A 20,565-nucleotide genomic window follows, 5' to 3' on the forward strand; every position below is an offset into this window, starting at 1 on the left:
AGCTGTAAACCACATGCAGCCACATCCTCATGAGCTGCGTTAAATCTTCTGCTGCCTCTGTCTTTTTGCAGCAAATCAAAACCATTGAGAGGTACATGAGACGTCTGGAGTTTCACATGAGCAAGGTAAGCACACCAGTGTGATTATTTGATATTTTTAAGGGGTTGTTATTATTTTGTCTGAGCTCAGCACTGAGTCTTCAGTCTGATTCGTTTCCTGCATGAAGACAAAAGTGCTGTTGAGATGTTTCCTCTGGACATCTCAGTCAGGAAACACAATGATGCTCATTTCTACCTTGTTTAAAGCAATAGTTTGACATTTTGACAATTTCTTCCCAAGAGTATTGCAATTAAAATATTGATAGGCGTACCACTCTTGTATCAGTTTGGTAAACAAGAGTTTACAGCTAGACGCTAGTTAGCAGTAGAGGTGATTGTCCGGTTGTTTGAGCCTAAGCGGAAGCAGGAAGTTAGCTCGCCATGGGACCTCGATTCGGAAAAAATCTCCATGTAAGTGAACAGGAGTCAACATTTTATTTCGTGATCCGATTGAATAGTGTCATGAGAAAAAAATATGACCTCTACCTGTTTAAAACGTTGCGTTTCATGTCAAGAAATCAGCAGTTTTTTGTAAAACTATTATAAAACAAATCAGTAACCAGACGTATTTTGGTGACGTATTTTTTGTGGGACACCCGATCCTGTAATGTAGTCCGTAGTAGAGCGTCTTCACACAAAATAAATTCTTCCGTTGCTGTTTTACAACAAACTGCTGATTTCTTGGCATGAAACGCAATGTTTTAAATAGGTTAAGGTCATATATTTTTCTCATGACACAATTCAATTGGATCCAGAAATACAATTTTGACTCCCAATGGAGATTTTTTCTGAATTGAGGTCCCATGGCGAGCTTCTCTGCCGCTTCCGCTTAGGCTCTCTATGTCGGCTGGGATTGGCTGTAGCCCCGCCCGTGACCCCTGCACTGAAAAGTGGTACAGACGATATGTCTGGATTTTTGCTGCCAGGTCAGGACAGTGTTCCTGCTGCTTCCAGGTTCATTAAGTGGTGCATTAGTGATGTTTCCAGCAGGTCTAGTCAAAAACTTCCCCGCCTCGGTGGCCAGGTCAGAAAACTTCCTTCCAGTATGTTCTTTTGTAGCGTCCTCCAGGTCGCCACTAATCCCCTCCTCTGTGATTCTTCTTCCGTGTCCTTCTTTGTGGCTCGGTGACGGCCTTCCTCCTCGCTGTGCGTCAACTCAGATGCGACAGCAGGCAATCAGAGCACACACGCCCCAACAACAGTGCAGCTCCAAAGGTTACCATGGTTACCGGAAGACAGAGCCTTTGAACTCCCGAGGAGCTCAGAGAAGCCATCTATTGGGCGACGTTAACCCTTTATGTTCACGTACATCCTGAGAGGCAATAAAAAACTATATCCATCGGCAAACACACGCACACAACAAGGGGACGGATGGCACAGACGCAGCACTTGGACGCTTTTGTGTCTCACAAGTCTTTCTGAAGGGTTGAAGGCAACAGTGTATCTAGGTCAGGGCAGTTAGTGGGCTACGGCGATTAACAGGTTCCACAAAAGACGAGAGGAGGAGATGTGGAGGGGACATAGAAAAAGAAGCTCTGAGTCATTTTAAAATAGGTGAGGTTGTCTAAGAGATTCAGACAGTGTGTGTGTGTGTGTGTAAGCGTGCAACATTTTGACTTCAATAACAAGGAAAAAATACACTGTGCAGATTCAACCCTTTTTTGTGAGGTTGTCGCAAGCTGCAGTTAAAAGAAACACACACACACACTCACTCTGATCCCTTCTCTTTAACATCCAACATTATTCTGAAGCTCTTCTCTTCTTTGTGGCTCCGCACAAAAATAGATTTGAATGCACTTGTAAATATTTGAAATAGTGAAGGAGACTGATTTATCTTGCCAGACAGGCAAAAGGCCTCAAAAGTCAAAACACAACTAAAAAGTGAGTTAAATCTAGCGCTCACTGCGTTCTTTCATTCTAAATATATACCAGCGCTCCTTTTGTTAAACCCTTGTCTATTCTGACTTTCTGCAGGGTACGAAATAATTTTAAAACTTCTCTAATCTTTGGATTGAGAAGTGACTATACAGATTTTTTGTCATTATTTGGATCTGCCAGTTGTAGTTTTACTCCTGAAGTTTCTGTGCACAAAAGGATGTTGTTTGACTTGAATGAAGTGGTTCTGTAATGTAGAGTTTTTCCAACAGAGTTTGTAAAAATGGACAAAGAAATTAATAACGGTTTATTTATAATTTAGATAGGGCAGAGAACGATCCACACAGCGAAAGAGATCCATGCTGGACCCAAGTCCACAAGCAGCCCTACGCTGTCAACTGAAATTGACACACACACACACACACACACACACACACACACACACACACACAGTAAGAGAAAGAGTGGACAGGTCCATTTTCCAAACATCAGCATCAGCAGATAGCTATTGAGTGAGATCAATTGTAGAGTGCCCAGCTAAGAGAATTGGTCATTCACAAAAGCATTGAGGTCAGGAAATTAATTCACACACACACACACACACACACACACACACACACACACACACGCACACACGCACACACAGAGTTGGCCTCATCCTTACACAAAGAGCGGTTGTAGTTGTGTTTGCGGTAGGTGAATAGTCGTAATACATGTGTTATTCAGTTTCCACAGTGATCTGGTCTGTTACTTACTTTCACACCGATGAGTCTGTTGTTTATCACCTAGTTGTGTGAGTAAAGCAATATGTTGACTGTGTACGTCAGTTGACACTGGCTTATTGAATATATCTCCATGTCTTTGTATGTGTCAGCCAATGAGTATTCATTTGAAGTCATTTAGAAACTGTGTCATCAATATTCATCAGAGAGCAATGACAGGTAGATTTTTCTTTTTTGTTCTCTTTTGTTTTAAAAAATGTATAGATTTTTATAACCCGTTCCCCAGATCAATATCAGTATGAGCCTTATAAAGACAGTATAATGGGGCTTTCAGTGCACTGCTTCTGGCCTTGACATGTCAGCGAGACGCACAACGGGGATGAAAAACGAGGTAGATTTTTGTGTGCTGATTAGCCTTTGTAGAGGGAAGAAGGAGCCATCAACACCTTTTATATTTCTGCAGCGGGAGTGATGAGCACTACAGAGATACAGAGAAAAATGTTTCCCTGGTAGAGCCATACAGGAAATGGGCAACAATGACTCCTGTGTCCATGACACTGAAAACACCTGACCTGACATGAGAACGAGTGTGTGTAAATCACTGTTAGTTGTCACAACTGTATGTTGCGCATATGCACTTCATTAATTTGTTCTGAGGGCAACGAGTGCAGTGCACTTCACCTCATTAGAGAAAACCAACCCTGACGGTGAGTCAATCAGCAGCTATGAGGAGACGTTCAGTGTGTCAGCAGCTGAGACTTACAGTGAGTCTGTACGTGTTTGTGAGGGTTTGGGCTCAGGCTCAGGCTCAGGCTCAGGCGTGTCTCTTTGTGCTGGACAGCTGCCGTGAGGGATGACTTAACAATCATCCATCAGCAAGTTGTTAGTGTGTGTGTTTTTCTGTGTGTGTGTGTTTGGGAGTCGCATCAGCCCACCCTTTTGTTCCTGGTGGTGCTGCCGGCTGCCTGCAGATGTCCGAGCCGTAATTGGCTCACATGGAGGAAGCAGGTGGCACAATACAACCCCTATGATGTCCTGTATGGGATGGGGTGTGTTTGTGTGGGTGTGTGGGTGTGTGTGTGTGTCTGTCTGTGTCTGTGTGTGGTGGCGGCCACTAGTATCAGCAGGGCATCATTAAAGAGACGAGTGACAAAGAGAAATCGTGTGTGTGTGTGTGTGTGTGTGTGTGAACCATGTGCCAAATTCAATCCAAAAATGGGAGTGAATACTATGCATGTGATTATTTTTATTACAGGGATTTTTTTGCTCCCCTTGAATGCTAATCTTGCCACCAACACACACACATGCCCACAGACCCCCAGAGAGGGGCTTGTGTGTTTGATGCTGTTTGATGTGGCCCGCCTGTTTTAATCTGCTTATAATCACTCGCCCCCTGGCAGAAAGAGTATGTGTGTGCGTGCATAAGTGTGTGTGTGTGTGTGTGTGTGTGTGTGTGTGTGTGTGTGTGTGTGTGTGTGTGTGTGTGTGTGTGTGTGTGTGGTGTGTGTGTGTGTGTGTGTGTGTGTGTGTGGTGTGTGTGTGTGTGTGTGTGTGTGTGTGTGTGTGTGTGTGTGTGTGTGTGCGTGCACCATTATCCTACGACTCAGAATAATGGCCGTATCTTAAGAGGATTCCTGCCATATCCTAAAGAGTCATCGCTCATATTCAAAATCCCACAGTTTAAATCCAGATGTACAGTAGATACAGAGACAATCCTTTAAAACTGCCAGTAATTCTTAATAATGAAAAAAGAAACCATCACCCTTAACTCTGGCTGCACTGTAGAATCCAAAATATCATTAGTAGTTTTCTACACAGCTTATTTCAGGATGCAAAAGAAAACTGGAGCCAAAATAGAGACTTCATGCTTAATAAACCTGAACACTGTGTTATTCACACCCGGGTCATAATTGATTCCCATGTAAAGATTTTGCTATAATCCCTCACTGGGTCTCTGAGCCTCACCGGTTTTGTCATCCCACTGAGCAGTAATTAATACAGAGACCCCGAGTCCAAATAAGGACTGAAATCAGAATAAATTTACATTAAATATTTGTCAACGTCTGGTGAAAGGTAATTAAGATGGTGGCGCAGATGTGTTTTCTAACCAGGTTGGAGTCTGTGTTGAAACAGCCCTTTAAATGAGCACATGGGTCACACTAAACAGTCTGTTATGGTGAGGAGGTTTCAAATGTAGAGTTTTACTCATGCTTTGTCTTAAAGATGGAGTTTCTTTTCTGGACTTCTGGAAGTAACGAGTTTCATCATTAATCAGCAGATTATTTTCTTGATTTAAGTTTTTAACTATAAAATGGCAGAACATAGTAAAAAAGTCAAAGGTGACATAGAAGACAGTGAAAACCAATAAACACTGGCCAGTGAGGAGCTGTAACCACTGGCACTTTTATGACATTTGATTTGAGTTGTTGCCAACATTTTTTTTAACTTAATGTAAGACTAATCATTTCACCTTTTGCATATGTTAATATTATCAATAGATCCATATAAACAAGATTCAAAAACTTTTAAAAGACAACCCAGCGGATTCAATGCTCAAAAGGTGTGTTTTTTTTTTTCTTTCTCCACACACCTTCCATCTGCTTGTGTGCAGGTTTCCCATTTCTTTGTTTGTGTTTTGCCTCTAATGTTCCCCGTGTTTCTGGGGTGAAATGTGCCCGAGGCCCAGCAATATGCTGATGGCTGTCCTCTGGAGCGGAGCTTGGCTGACCTTCAAAAAGGACATTTCCTTGAAGGCAGCAAGAGGCGATTGCAATTGGGGACAAAAATTAGCCTAATTGGCTGATAATGATATGATTACTGACTGCCCGAGAAGAATGGGGGCCATTCATCAGCCCCAGTTTGTGAAATTTGTCACAGAGGTGCACCGTTTTCTCCAGTGGCACCCAAAGTAGGCATCTTCTCCTTCAGTTTTATCATATTAATCAACTTAATCAATACGCCTGGCCACTCGGTTGAATGTGTCTTTGTTTTGAATGACTCTCAGCTTCATCAGCGGTCACCACTGCTCTTGTTGTCCCTTGTTTTGAAGTAAACCAAACGTGTTTCAAAGCTGTCGAAAGCTCTGAACCAGCTCCAAACCAATCAGAAAGCTGAGAATAACAGTTGTGGTTGGAGAGTGTTTGAGAGCTGGCTCAGCTCAGCTGCTGCAGCCGCGCCACATACACCACATACCACAGACAGACAGACAGGGCTGGGTCCCACTCGGGGCTGAGGGGAATGAGGGGGCTGAGAGGCGCTGGTTTGTTTGACGTGGAGCTGGTGGGATGTGGCTCCATGTCTTTTTGTTGTTGTCATAAGATAAGTTCTAAGCTACATTACATTACTGCAGACATCACTTTTTTTTTTACCGTAAACCCATGTGCCCCCCCCCCCACTGTTAAAACATGCTTTCCATACGCATGTAAACATGTCCACATAGACAGACACAGTCTCCTCTCACAAACATGCTGGCAGTGTTAGTTTCAGACACAAAGATGCACAAACAAACACTCAGAGAAGCTGTTAGGACGGCAGGAGCCAGAATGGCCCATTTTCTCCCGCTTCTCCCTAATGAGCGCCATAAAGAGCGCGAGGCATCAATATTTCAGCGGTCTCGTCAGGCAGGCTGCAATGTTTCCCTTTGATGAGGCTCACCGGAGGTGTTTTGTTTTGCCCGGCTGGCGCTCCGATCATATGTGCATTCAGGAAGTCGGAAAAAGCAAAACGGACAGGACACTAAACACCTTGACTTCTGATGGACTGTGGTTTCAGAGGAGGAAAAAAATGGCATGACACAGCATAAATAATCAATCAATCAGTCCCCAAATCTTTTCTTGTTTCCGTCTGTTATTAAGAGTTGGACACCTACTTTATATTTAGAGATCTGAAGTTTTGTTTTTGTATTGATTTTGACACCAGGTACAAAAGTGAACAAAAAGTTTTATTTGGTGAGGAGACACAAAAGTAGAGACACTGATAAAAGGAATGTCAGATATTAATACCTTAAAACTTTGCCTTTTTAATTAGATCTGATGCCACAGTTATAATAATAACTTGATATATATAGCAGTTTGCCTTTTTGTGCTTTTACAGAACAACAAGAGAGTGAAAGGAATAACAATGCCCATGTAACGGCAACATAATGATGAGACAAAACATTAGAGGAGAAAAGAATACAGCATAAAACCTGTTTTGAAAAACACAATCAGTCTAGTAAATACAAAACAGAGCAAGTAGATGCGGGTCACAGAAGCTCAAACAACATCCTCTCATCTTAACGATTTCGCTCCAGCTGAAACATCCCAACATTTGAGCCCACACTGAGCGAGCAGGCCAGCAGGATGCTGATGGACTCGTTCCCTCTCCCCGTGGGTTTTGCTTTAGATCAGACTAGTGCTGCAAACTCAAGTCACGCAGACGTCTCCAAATGAGCTCTAAACGCCGTCTGTTGTTGTCCCCGGTGCTTTTGGGAGAGTCCCACTGGGGGCCTGTCGCAGACCGGGACGGCACAGGCGTCTGCCACCGGAGGCTGCAGTTCCACTGATACGTGGCAGCTGTATCTGCTCGCTGTCGGCTCAGTTCAGGACTCTTCTTCCCTCGGTTTATCTCTCAGGTTATCTCTGTCTGGACCTGCTTCTCACTGTGACTTTCTGTCATTTCTCTCTCACCAGTTTTACCGCTTCTTTCTTCAACCTGAACATTGTGTAAATTTCTGCAGCCTCTTGTCATACATTTCATCACTTTCTGCTTCTTGCTCTTGTCGAGGACCTGCTGATAAAAAGCCATATCAGTGCTGAATTACTCAATACTACACAGGCCCGGAGCTGCGCTGGGCATCCTTGAATGAATCCCAGCGAGATGTGAACACAGCCAGAATAATTTAGATGGCAGCTGGAAGTTTTTAGGGAGTTTGCCTCCTGCCCAGGGATGTTTTGGCGTAATGTATGGAGGGTTTTCAAACTTCAAAGACTTGCTTCATTTCATTAGTGCAAAAGTTTTTTTCTCTCTCTCTCTCTCTCTCTTTCTCTACTAATGAATGAGAAAGTTTGTACACGTATGAATGCATGCTTGTCCTTGGTACATTTATTAACGCTGGAAGTGTGTGTGTGTGTGTGTGTGTGTGTCGTTCAGGTGGATGAGCTGTACGAGGCGTTCTGCATCCAGAGCCGTCTGAGGGAAGGTGCCAGTCGGATGAAGCAGGCCTTCTCCTCCTCTCCCTCCACTAAAGGCACCAAGGAGAGCATTGCAGAGGTCAACCGCCGGTACAAGGAATACACTGAGGTAGATGGCGTTTCGCTGTGCAAGAGTGACAGAAAGAATGAAAATATTCTTCTGAAAGATTAAAGCAGAAGTGAGTGATCCGGTCGTTTTCGCTAATGCTGCGTTCCAGGCAGGCTTTTGAAATCGGAAATTACAGCTTCAAGTCACAACTTACGACTCTGTAGCGTTCCAGGCAACCCACTCGTGTTTTTCCGACCTGTTTTACCGGTGAAAGTCACTATAACGGCCACTCGTAACTTCCGACCGGTGAACTCGTACCAGATCGAACTGGTACCACTTCACGGTCGGAAAAATACGAGTTTCCTTGAACGCACTATAACAGTCCTCGTCCCTACGTCACCACATTCACGGCGTCCCTTGGCTGCACACACAGCCCTGCATGCCGTTCTCTCTCCTCATTGGATAAAAACTGTAGGATACGATAAATGTTTTCTCCTGGGCTCAGAGCAGAGCAGAGGGACTGAGAGACCCGTGTTTCAGTCCAAACAAATCTATGTAAGTGATTGCTGTCGGAAGATATAACTATTTAAGACTTATATTAACACAAATATATCACTCACTTCTGCTTTAAGCATCTGAGATATAATTCATATAACTCAGCCTCAGTGCTCACAGTGGTTCAGATTTTACATTCAGGATAAGGCATTTGGCAGTGTGTCAATATTTGCTACAGACTAGTGCTCACACTGATTTTGTAAACACTAATAATGTCAGTCACATACTTGCAAAATGACCTTTAAGTCCTAATTATACACACACACCTGTCGTCACCTGTCCTGAGGGCTCAGAGCGGCCGCGCTGCCTCCTCCGCAGCGTAGCGATGTTTGGCTTCGTCACAGCCTCTGGAGATAACTTGATTACTGTTGTTGATCTTGTTCTTGTCTTGTGAGACAAATGGCTGTTTGTAGGATTAGTCTCATCTTTCTCTGCTCCCCTCCCTCTCTCTCTCTCTCTTTTCTGCAGAACATGAGCACGTTTGAGAGCGAACTGGAGAACCTGCTCGGGGAGTTTCATATCAAAATGAAAGGTGAGATAAGAGTTGTTCACCTGCTGAGATTTATTTCTTTAGTATTGAGCATTGACTCACTAACGGTCACAAGTATGTTTTGGTGAGGAGCTGACAACTAATCATCATATTATAATTACCCTAAGTATTTCTGGGGGCTTTTATGCCCTTAGTTGATGGGACAGCTGTAGAGACAGGAAATGGGGACACAGCGACAGGGGGAAAGACATGCAGCAAGGGGCGATCAGTGGAAGACCCACTGACCTAAACAATGCCCCTAATCATCATATTTTATTTACTAAACCATGGAGCACGTCTCTTCAAAATCTCATCATGTGTTAAAAATCATATGGAACTTTATATCAATTCATTGACAAATCCCTTAAAATCCATGTGCACTGGACTCTGAGCTCTCACACTGTCATTATTACTTAAATATCATTACATAAACACTTAAGTTACTTGGCTCAGAGTGACTTCAGGTTGCTTCCTCCTATCATCTCTAAATGTTTTTTTAAAAAATCCATTTCCTCTCTCTGACAGGATTAGCAGGCTTTGCAAGACTGTGTCCTGGAGACCAGTATGAGGCAAGTTGTGTTTGTGTTTTTACTTGTAACACGGGGATGTTAAGAATAACTTTATATTCATGTTGAAATGCATATGTTTGTAAGTAAGTGAGGACAGAGGGAACATTTCTACTTTTTTTGGTTCAAGTAAAAAATCTGGAGTTGGTTTCCAGCGGATTTAATTGGTAGATTAGACTGGAAACTCTGGAGTATTGAGCAATGTTATGATCGAGACTGTCAATTTTTTTGTTCCTTCTCAGACTTCAGACTTACTTAAGACTTCTTTTCTTCCCTCGTCCTCCTCCAGATCTTCATGCGGTACGGCCGTCAGCGGTGGAAGCTGAAGGGGAAGATTGAAGTGAACTCCAGACAGAGCTGGGATGGAGATGAGATGGTCTTCATGCCGCTCATCACTGACCTCATCAACATCAAGGTAGTGTGGGAACCAAGGGCCTGAAATACTGAGCGTCACAGTACAAACAATGAAAAGTTCAGCTCATTCAGTCAACAGGAAGAAAATTAAATGAATATTCTGATCATTCATTAATAAGGTTTTTTTTTTTTAATTCATCATTCTTTTTCATTATGAATATGAATTCCAGCTTGTCATGACTTTTTGATAATTCTGTCACATGATGATGAATCGAATAATTTTGACTTTTGAAATATTATGTAGCTGAAAAAGATGATGAGCATTTTTCAATTTATAATGACATTTTATATACAAAATTGATTAATCAAGAGAGCAACAAGCTTATTCATTGATGATGAAAATCATTATTGGGTGCATCCAACACAATTTTTTCTTTTTTCTACATAGTTTTTATATTCTACACCTCTTGACACTGACACTGCTGCTGCTGATGTGCTTTTAATTGCCCCCTGGAGATAAATAAGTCAGTTGGATTGAATTGAATTGAATTGAATTGAATTGAATTGAATACCAATGACCATATTTAGCAGAGCGAAGTCTTGCTCCTCGTTTTGTGTCTGGTCGTTGATGCCGCCAGTGGGTACAAGGATTTCACTTCACAGCTCATCACAGGTCCAACTTTAAATGCTGTAGACACATCTTGTCAGAGGTTGATGATGATAACACAGGCTGTATGGGACCATACTCAAATGGACAACAACAATTTATCATCAGTCAGTTGACCTGGCTGTCGCAGTGCTTTCAGGGTCAGAGGAACTGGAAAAAAACTTTTTCCGGGCACATTCAGTGAGTAAAGATTTTTTGTTTTCTGGTCTCATCAGGTGACAGAGTTGAAGGGTCTGGCCACTCACATGTTAGTGGGAAGTGTGATCTGTGAGACCAAGGAGCTGTTTACTGCCATGCCTCAAGTGGTGGCTGTGGATGTCAACGACCTGGGTACCATTAAACTCAACCTGGAGGTCACGTGGTAGTAAGTACTGACCTTTCAACACACATTAACGAACTGTTCTTCAAGGGTGAATGATGAAGTGATGGCATTTTATACAAAAGGGTCATTGGTCAACTTTCCTGTTCAGTAAAAACACTTCTGGCCATTTTTCAATGCTGTTACTCAGAAAAGGTTAATATGGCACAAAGGTTTATTCATATGATAAGAAATAATTTAAAAGTGGTCAGTCACTTCATACTGTTGTTGATCTTGTAAGTGAGTGAAATGCCTCGTTTAATGACCACAGCTCTGCAGAATATATCAAATTTGTGAGTGAGTTTCAAAATACAGGAGATATAAGTTGTTGTTTTTCTTATTTCACCATCACTCTGCCAAAGTTTCAGTCGCCTGACCCCCTTTAGTGGGTTGAGCATATTTTATTTTCAATCCATGACGGGTTGAATATTGAGTTTATCTTTGAAGAGACTATTTTTTATTCTCACGCGGTCTGACTCTGCCGCCCTCAAACACCTACAGCTGCTGTTGTTTTAGTGGCGTAGCTGTAAATTCAGCGTCTAGATGAGTTGTGCTCTCCTGCCATCTGGTGGACGAACGTTACGGCAGCCATTCTGACTAGGAAAATAAATCCTGCTGTGTCAACGCTCACTTTTACAGTCGGTAAATCACAAAGTGCAATCACATTAAGTGCTTATTGTTGGGTTTTTTTATTCCGCCCGTCCAGCCCCTTCGACGTCGAGGATCTGACTCTGTCGTCGGGCAACGTGAGCAAAGCCACAGCTCTCCAGAGGCGAGTGTCGGTCTACAGCCAGGGAACGCCAGAGACCCCCACCTTTCAGGACACCTCCTTCTTTGTGAGTCTAACACACACACACACAGCCAGTCAGTGGTGTAGTGGGAGACTGATGTAGCTCACACACACACGACACCTGTGCTACTGTCTGCTGCTCTGCACTATCAGGAAATGTTGATTATGGCTCACAGTGTTTCTGTTGATGCATCATATTTCTGTAAGCAATGCTGGCCCGACCCCCTGACTAACCCTCACCAATTTCCCTGCTATCCCCCCTCCACTGTGCATTTCCACATCAAAACCCTTTACCCACACTCTGTCCCACTTCACACGTTTATCCATCCCTCCTGTATCCCACTCACCTGCCCTCACTCAAATACCCAACACCTTGTCCTATTTGCCTGCGCGCAATTGTGTAAAGAAGTGGCGGCCGTACCCCGCGGAGCGCCAGCGCCTCTCCTTCCTGCACATGCTCCGAGACACCCTGCTAGAGAAGCTAAGGCGCAGTCGCTCGTTTGGTGACCTGGCCTCACTGCGGCCAAGGCCCAAATCCAGTCTGGAGGTCTATGTGAGTGTGCTGTGGCCCCTTTGACCCTCCTAACCTGACTCTTGTGTGCAACCTGCCTCGCTGACATGATGAGGATGTACTTCTCTGCTGGTGTGGACATACTGGGGCTTGTCCAGCCCCCTCTCTGTGGGCTGCTGAATGCCATGTGTGGCTGTTTGCATGTTTATTTGCATGACATGACATGCTACAAACTGTCTGTGTTCTTGTGACTTGTCTCTGCTAAGATTTTGGATCTCATTTGAACAGGTCAGGTTGTATGAATCTAGAGAGAAAAGTGAAAATCTGATTCTTTTTTCCACTTGAGAGAGATTCTCCTCATGCACTGATTTCAAGCAACATCTCAGTCTTTTATCTCCCACATATTCATTTTCCTGTCTCTGCTTTCAGTCCACTTTACCAGATGACGTCTTTGAGAACGGCGGCTGTGGCGTGGCCGAATGTAAGCGTCTCTCCTTCACCTTCTCCGACACCTCGGGCTCCACACCCAGCCCCGCCCCCAGCTCCCACTCCCCCGGCCAGTCCAACCCAGAGATCACCGTCACCCCTCCAGAGATGGAGCCGTCATCTACACAAATGCTCCCGCCCAGAGAGGACTCCATCGCAGAGGAGTATTTAGAGGAGGAAGAGGAGGAGTACGAAGAGGATGGGGAGACGGGTAGTCGAGGAAGCAGGGGCACCAGCGCCAGCCTCGGCAGCGACGAAGCCGAGGTGGCGGAGGACTCGGAGTGGGAGCGCACAGAGTCCCAGCGAAATTCCGGCTCCAACTGTGATTCGGCGGCCCCGTCGCTGTGCTCCGACGGCCACCTGTCCACGGTGGCTCCGGAGGACGTCTTCCTGGATCACGCCGACGAACTGAAACCCGTGGAACTTGACACAGAGGAGGCGGGCAGCCTGACCAGGCAGCTCGTGAAGAGGCTGACTTCTTCTGAAATCGAGCCGCCCGGTGGGAGCTCCACCGTGGAGGGCGGAGGAAGCCTGAGCTGGGCCGGAGAGGGGAGCAGGGCTTTCCTGGAGAGCAGTCTGGAGGAAGCCATCCACAGCCTGCTGATGAGGCTGGAGTCTCTGACTCACCGCTGCCGAGAGCTTCAGGACCTGGAGCAGGAAGTGATGCGGCTGGAGGACCTGCTCAAGGTGACTGAACCAATATGTGTCCCTTTATTTAACACTAAGTGATGACTAGATATTAAATGATTCTTCAATCCTTCTCCTTGTCTCATGTAACCGCTCTCCAGTACTGCATCTGATGAACTCTACTGTATATTAAAGCAGAAGTAAGCAGAATGTTTGTGTTAATATAAGTCTTAAATGGTTATATCTTCCAACAGCAATCACTTCTATAGAGTGTTTGGTCTGAAACACGGGTCTGTCAGTCACTCTGCTCTGCTGTAAGCCGAGAAGAAAACTTTCCTTGTATCCTACAACCTTTATCCAATGAGGAGAGAGAACGGCATAAAGGGGCAGTCCTCTCTGTGTGTGCAGCCAAGGGATGCGCGTGAATGTGGTGACGTAGGGACGAGGGCGGGGACTGCTAACTCCATCCGCTGACAGGAAGTTAGCCAAAACAACCGGATCGCTTACTTCTGCTATAATGCAATTTCAACAAAATGCAAATGTAAAATTAAGAAACTAACGACTAAAGTCACTAATTCTGAGACTCAGGAGCTAGAACAGGTCATCCACTAACTAGAAGGTCGGAGGTTTGATCCTCCAGACGTGTGTCAAAGTGTCTTTAGGCAACATACTGTAGCCCCTAACAGCTGTTCCATCAGAGTATGAGTGTGTTTATGGGTGTGTGAGTCAATGTGGAAAGTACTGTAAAAGACTTTTAGTAGAAAGAGTAGAAAAGTGTGATACAGTACATCATAAGATCCAGCCAAACCAAATCTTGAGTTACTGTATTAACCCCCCCACCCCCACCTGTCCCTCCACAGTGTCGTCTCCCAGGCCACAGAAGCAGATCATCCAGCCTCAGCCTGACAGTGGAGAGCGCCCTGGAGAGCTTCGACTTCCTCAACACCTCTGACTTCGACGACGAGGACACTGGAGACGATAACGCCGTCCTCAGCATCCCCCCACAGAGGTCTCCGCTTTTTGACGCAGATGGAGAGAGAATCGGGTGAGTGGGAGAGAGAAAGAGACAGAGTGGAGACACTGCATCTTGACAATGACACTTAGAAAGATATTTGAGCTTTTGATGCTTCACTAATTACAGTATTAATGTTCAATTAATGCCTGCTATTCATCGACTAAAGCAATGTTTCTAGTTGTGCAAAGTATAGTTTAAAGATGTTTGTCTGGTAAAACAAATCCGCAGCTCATTCAGAAAAAATGTAAAATGTCTCAGGCTAAATATGTAATTTTCTAGTGTTTGATTTGACAGAATCTGTCCTAATAGCAGAGGTCAAATGAAAACCATTTGATTATAAGTACAGTACAGTACAGTACTTCTGTGTGATTCTGCTGCCACCTGGTGGTGACTCTTCCTGGTGTCCACCTCTCAGGGGCCAGCATCCAGAGGCCAGGGGACACCTGAGCGAAGCCCTGACAGAAGACACGGGGGTAGGCAACAGCGTGGCTGGAAGTCCCCTCCCCCTTACCACGGGGAACGAGAACCTGGACGTGGCCATCGTCATCCACCTGCAGTACTGTAACCACCTCATACAGGTAGAGCTCCGTCTAGCACAGGGCAACGTCTAAATGGTTTAATCAAAACATCTGTCTAACGTTTGGTTTGTCGTTGCTCAGCTGTTGACGAGTGGGATGGGCGTGTGGCAGCGTCGCAGTCTGCTCCTCAAACTGTCCGGACAGACGCAGCTGTTAGAAGAACTGGCAGAGATCAGCGTGGACAGACTGGGAGCGATCACATCTGCCGCTGATGGTAGGCGTCACTGTCTCTGCATGTGTTGTATCGGGCAACATTTATATAAACTTTATTTCTATAGCACCTTTCAAAACCAGGGTTACAAGATGCTTCACAAAAATACAATATCATAGAGACAATATAAAACGGATTAATCCAGGTGTGTCTCACAGCAATAGTCAGACACACCTGGATTAATCAGTTTGTCCAATAATGTAAGACAGGAAATAAAGGAGCTGGCTTAAGTTCAGGAAGTTGTGGAGCTGTGCATAAAGCCTATTAAGACAAAAAGGAAGAAAACATCATACAGGAAACAGTGAACAAGCATAAGATAAAATAATAGAAATAGATAAAACAATAGAAACAAAAATCAAAATATGTGAAAAACATTAGAATTATTGCACAAATGCCAATCTGTACATGTGGGTTTTTAAAAGCGTTTTAAAATGATACACAGACTCAGCTGATCTGATACTGAGGGGGAGCTAAAACAGTAAAGGCACGATCTCCCTTTTTCTTGAGCCCAGACTGTGGGACTTTTAACAACATTTGATTTTCAGATCTGAGGGATCTTGGTGCAGAGTAGGGGGTTAAGAGTCCCGAAATATAGAGTGGGGCTAGACCATGAAGAGATTTGTAGGTGATTTATTTTCATGTCACACTTCTGAGCAGCCTAAGTGCATGATAAAGGCATCACCATACACAAAAAAGCAGGGTTGAAGGTCTGTATAACGTCTGACTTGCTGTTCTCTCTCTCAGTCCTCCCAGGCCTCGCAGAGCGCCCGGAGCTGATGGCGCTGTGGTCAGAGTGCAGCGGGTCTGCAGGGCTTTTCCACACCACACTGGACAGAGTGTTCAAACACATGAACCAGCGCTGCACGGCAGCGCTGCAGGAGAGACACCCACACGGCACTGACACAGGTTGGCTCATCATCCCTATTGTCTCTCTGCAAACAGGCCACAGGTTATACTTTACAATTCATCTGGTTTCAACTGAGTCACTTATTTAGTTTGTAAATTAGTACCAGATTTAAATGTCACTGAGAGAGGGGGGGGGGCAGGTCTCATATTTGCTGATTTTTCTCTTCTCCGTCTCTCCAGTGGTTGGTGTTGTAGTGGGGGAGATGGTCGACAGGAGCGACTTGGTGACGTCACATGACCCTCTGGCCTCTGCTCTGTCCCAGGACGTCCTGACTGTGTTTCAGTTCCACAGCTACATCCTGCAACATGAAGTGCAGGACATAGAGACGCACCTGCTTCACCTGGCCAGAGAGGGTGAGCTACAGTTGTAACTTGTGACCAAGGGGGGAGTTGTGGGTTCAACAAGTGAATACCACTTTCGTGTTCAAAAAACTGCAGTTCCTCGGCTGCCGCTCGGGGCTGGGACCAGAAGTGAGCAACTCTCCACTGACCGCCATGTTGAAATAGCTGACTTTACAGCTTAAAAAAAACATATTTACAGCCTGGTACATGTTTTGTTTTTGGTCTCTACCGATAGTTTCCACCTCCGTGTTGTACCACAACTGTTTTAGTATTGTTTAGGCTTAAAATTCGTACATAAATGGGGGCGTGGTTACGTTGAGTGACAGGTTCACAGACAGTTACTGGCCGTTAGCTGGTTGCTTCGAGTTCAGTGGGCGGGTTCTCGGCCGGCTAACCGCCGCATCTCCTCCAAATATGGGAAGTAGACTCCCACTAAAATCCAAGATGGCGCAGTTCAAATGCCCGTAGTAGGATCACAAAACCAATGGGTGACGTCACGGGTACTACGTCCATTCTTTTTACAGTCGATGGTTGTGACCCTGCCTTTTGTTAGTAACTAATATAAACACTGGTCAATTTTTTTTATATTTTTGAATAAAAGACGAAATAATGTAGATCAGAACCCGGCCCCAGGCTCCTGACGCTCTACAATCCCTGGTTTGACCTTTAACGTGTGTTTGTGTGTGTGTTTGTTTCTCATACTCATACAGAGGTGTTTGTAAAGGCGCTCTGCAGTGGGGATTTTTCTCAGTGTCAAGCCGAGATGGAAACGGTGCCTGTGACGTCCCTGTGGCCTAAAAACAGCACCCTGAGGGCCCTGGCCTCCCTGCTCACTGCAGACGACCCTCAGGTCAACAAGGCAGCAGCCGACTACCTCTCATCTGGAGCGTCACGCAGCCACTTCAGGACCAGGGTGAGTGGTGCTGCACACAGAGCACAAGTGTTTTTATACCACTTAGACTATTTCAGACAGTCTGTCTTGACAGATTCAGCATGTCATGTTTGTGTGTGTTTTCACTTTTCAGGCTGTGGAGTGCTACACCCAGGCTCTGTCAGAGGCTGGAGTTCAGAGCCAGAGGGCGGCTTGTTCGGCTCTCAGCTGTCTGCAGGTCAGTGGCCTCTTGCATCATCCATACCCGTGACATTGGTTTAGGTTTCGGCACGTGTGTCTGTGTGTCATCTTGAAAAAGTGGAAAAAGACAGAACTTCTAATCCAGGCTTGATGCAAAGAAATGTGTTTCTAATGTGTTTTTATGATCAAACTGGTCTGATCTTTAACTTGTCCATCATATTCCTGTGTCTGCAGGCGGTAGAGAGCATCAGGGCGGTGGTAGCGCTGTGTGATTCAGCTGATGAGGAGCTACGCCATGTCGCCATAGAAACCCTGCTCACATTTGGTGAGTAAAAAAATGTATTTAAGTCAAATATTGCTCAGCTAGATTGATTTTCCACTGAAAAACACTCTGCAAATCACACAAAAACATATATAGGAAATTATACAAAGCTTCAACTATAATACCAAGTGCAGTTTTCTTGAGATTCAGATAATTAAAGATGATTTGTTGCCTTTATTGTTGTGTAAAGCAGAAATGTGTTGTCCACATAAACAGCACAGGCATGTCGTTGCAGTCCAAGTTGCAGTGAGTTATTTGACACCGCAGAGCGATAACACTTTGTGTGTGTTGTCACAGGTGAGGAGGGGCGGCTGGCCTACGAGCAGCTGGACACGGTGCCGGGGGAAATCATCCGTCTGGGCACACGGCGAGGGAACGCCGTCACCACGGCCTTCTGAGCACAACCGTGCCACTGAGAATACCACAGATAACTCCCCTGCTGGGGGACGCACTGCCTCCTCAGCTCGACACCCCCACTGCACTGTTAGTGACTGATCAGTTTATTGATCTGCGACCTCTAGATCTCCACGCAGCCGCATTAGACCACTGTTCTTACTGATACTGCCTCCTAAAAGGAACTAACACCAAACAAACTGTCTTAACCACGAAGACACACATACACGCACGCATATACCTACACACCTTCACCTCCAATTTCGCACAACCCCACATCCCCACCCCCACCCCTCGTCCCCCTGCTTTCTGAGCCAGGCAGACTGGTCACGGTGAGTTTTAAGTCGAGAGCATGAATTTGACTGGACACTGAAGCCGCTGGAAGCTGCTCCAAAGAAAACTGGGAATTTGAGCAATGCATCTTCACCCCTCACACAACCTCTGTCAACAAGCTAGCCACCACTCGCACACAACACTTGTTATCACTTACTCACTGATTAACCGTCACCTTGGCTGTTACAGAGTCCGTTGTGTCACGCAATATACTTAACTATGATCTTTGTATAATCACTGTTCACCACATGTTTAAAGTCGGTGGTTTTGCATTAGAGATGTTTATTTGGTGCTTTTGGATGATTTGCACTGTTGTATGGCATGTAAATATGGCATATTTTACACAGCCGGTGTAATATATGTGGTTGTATTCAAAAATGTATTTTTAAGTTGTGTTTTCTAGTACGTTCCATTTTGAGTTTCAGGGATTCTTGTATGGTCGAAAGTGTGTGTTATGTGGCCGGGAGGACCATTAATAGGTGGAGAATGGCTTCTTGGAGTAAGTGACGTAAAGTGGGTAAAGAGCAGTTTACAGTCTTGAATGGATTTAGACCTCAGTGGAGAGAAAGGAGAGGAGCAACTGAGCGCTCGAGGTTCACTGTCTCAGCAGTTCATGTCTGAGTTTCTTCATACTCGCAGTTGAACAAGTGCAATTTTTCTGTACATAGCTGACACAAGAAGACATTTGATAAAGTCAGCCTTGACCATTTGAGCCTTGTTGCGGTCGAGCAGGCGGGTTCCTACAAATACTTGCTTTTGTAAATGTATTTTTCCTACCAGGTGTGGAGCCGGTCGAGGGCAATAAATTCAGCTGGGGCGCGAGAGAATGCACTTTCTCAATAACTGTACAGAGAGGAGACAGAGGAGGATCCTATAGGTGTAGCCTCACTTTGGGCTAACTGCACATTCATACAGTATGTGAGCTAATAGCACCAATAGAAATTAAGCTTTTATAATGAGAATCTGCAGAATGAAGTGTTCTGTTCGGTACTTCTTGGGTCTGCACTGTGGGAACACAGACCCGGGGTACGCTTATAATTCCAACTCTTCTCATTGTAACTGTACTACTGAGTCTAGTGAGACAATAAAACTTCTCACATCTTATTTATTATTTACTCCATGTAATTCTAATATTCTTTGGAATTATACTGTAATAGTGCAGATGACATTGTTATGTAAATGAATTGTATATTTATGTTCTATTTTGGATCAGGTCCAGGATTTGAAATATAGTTTGTTTAAAGAGGCCTCTGTGTTATTACCATATTCTCATGCTTAACTTTAATTGGAGTTTATTTTGAAAGAATTATATTAGATGAATTATTATTTTGGAGAAGATAAAGATTTGCTCATAGTCTAATAGTGTTATAGATTTCTTTTCCCTTAAAGGTCCCAAACGGAGAGGGACGTCCTATATTAGAAATGTTACTTTATTACTTAGATTTACTGTAACCAAAGGCAAAATTAATTTTAAAATTGTCTTTTAATAATAAAAACTCATAATTCATTGGAGAATGTATTTTCAATACAACATTTGCATTTTGGCCAGAATACTCAGACTTATATTTAGAAGCACAACTTAAACGAGACAAACCCTTAATATATGAATCTAGCCACATTTGGTTCTAACTGCACAGTCCAAAAGCCATAATGATTAAAAACAAGCGGTAATATTTTTATGAAATGTATTTTTTCTTTTGTATTATAATCTGTAAATGTGTGAAGTTGTTACTAAAAGCTGAAGGTGTTAAGTTTTTTTTTTTTTCTATACAACCTTTTGCAAAACATTGTCCACATTTTAAGTACAGCAACAGTATTCTGGTCTAGTATCTAATTCACCCACTCAACCAGCATGTGTATTTTTTTTCTTTCCTTTCTACAAACTTGCAGTTGACCAGTGTTAAGTTGATTTGTTCAATTCCTAATCACCACAAAGTACAAGTTGGCAAAATGTGCACATTTAATTATTTAGAGACTGGTTTTAAGAATAACTTGGTACACTTTGCTAAAGTTGAACTTCATCCATTTCTGTGGT

General features: G+C 44.2%; 1 protein-coding gene across 5 annotated transcripts in view; it reads left to right on the forward strand.

Moving 5' to 3' along the window:
* Positions 1-20,114, forward strand: part of ripor2 (RHO family interacting cell polarization regulator 2) — a 61,587-nt gene extending 41,473 nt beyond the window's left edge. For 4 of the 5 annotated variants that reach the window (XM_085791630.1, XM_085791629.1, XM_085791632.1 and 1 more), the window contains exons 6-22: positions 72-125; positions 7,826-7,975; positions 8,939-9,002; positions 9,525-9,568; positions 9,855-9,980; positions 10,802-10,950; positions 11,651-11,780; positions 12,675-13,418; positions 14,219-14,403; positions 14,789-14,951; positions 15,033-15,165; positions 15,907-16,068; positions 16,249-16,422; positions 17,121-17,323; positions 17,436-17,519; positions 17,717-17,807; positions 18,102-20,114. In XM_085791630.1, coding sequence (XP_085647756.1) covers positions 72-125; positions 7,826-7,975; positions 8,939-9,002; positions 9,525-9,568; positions 9,855-9,980; positions 10,802-10,950; positions 11,651-11,780; positions 12,675-13,418; positions 14,219-14,403; positions 14,789-14,951; positions 15,033-15,165; positions 15,907-16,068; positions 16,249-16,422; positions 17,121-17,323; positions 17,436-17,519; positions 17,717-17,807; positions 18,102-18,202 — 2,757 coding nt within the window. In that variant the 3' untranslated portion in view covers positions 18,203-20,114. Of the gene's footprint in view, positions 1-71; positions 126-7,825; positions 7,976-8,938; positions 9,003-9,524; positions 9,569-9,854; positions 9,981-10,801; positions 10,951-11,650; positions 11,781-12,143; positions 12,288-12,674; positions 13,419-14,218; positions 14,404-14,788; positions 14,952-15,032; positions 15,166-15,906; positions 16,069-16,248; positions 16,423-17,120; positions 17,324-17,435; positions 17,520-17,716; positions 17,808-18,101 lie in introns of all 5 variants that reach the window. The other variant, XM_085791633.1, reaches the window with a different exon arrangement.
* The last annotated feature ends 451 nt before the right edge of the window (positions 20,115-20,565 follow it).

The sequence above is a fragment of the Trachurus japonicus genome, chromosome 11, assembly GCF_045865225.1.
Source record: "Trachurus japonicus isolate A0001 chromosome 11, Traja_1.0".
NCBI classification, from domain to species: domain Eukaryota; kingdom Metazoa; phylum Chordata; class Actinopteri; order Carangiformes; family Carangidae; genus Trachurus; species Trachurus japonicus.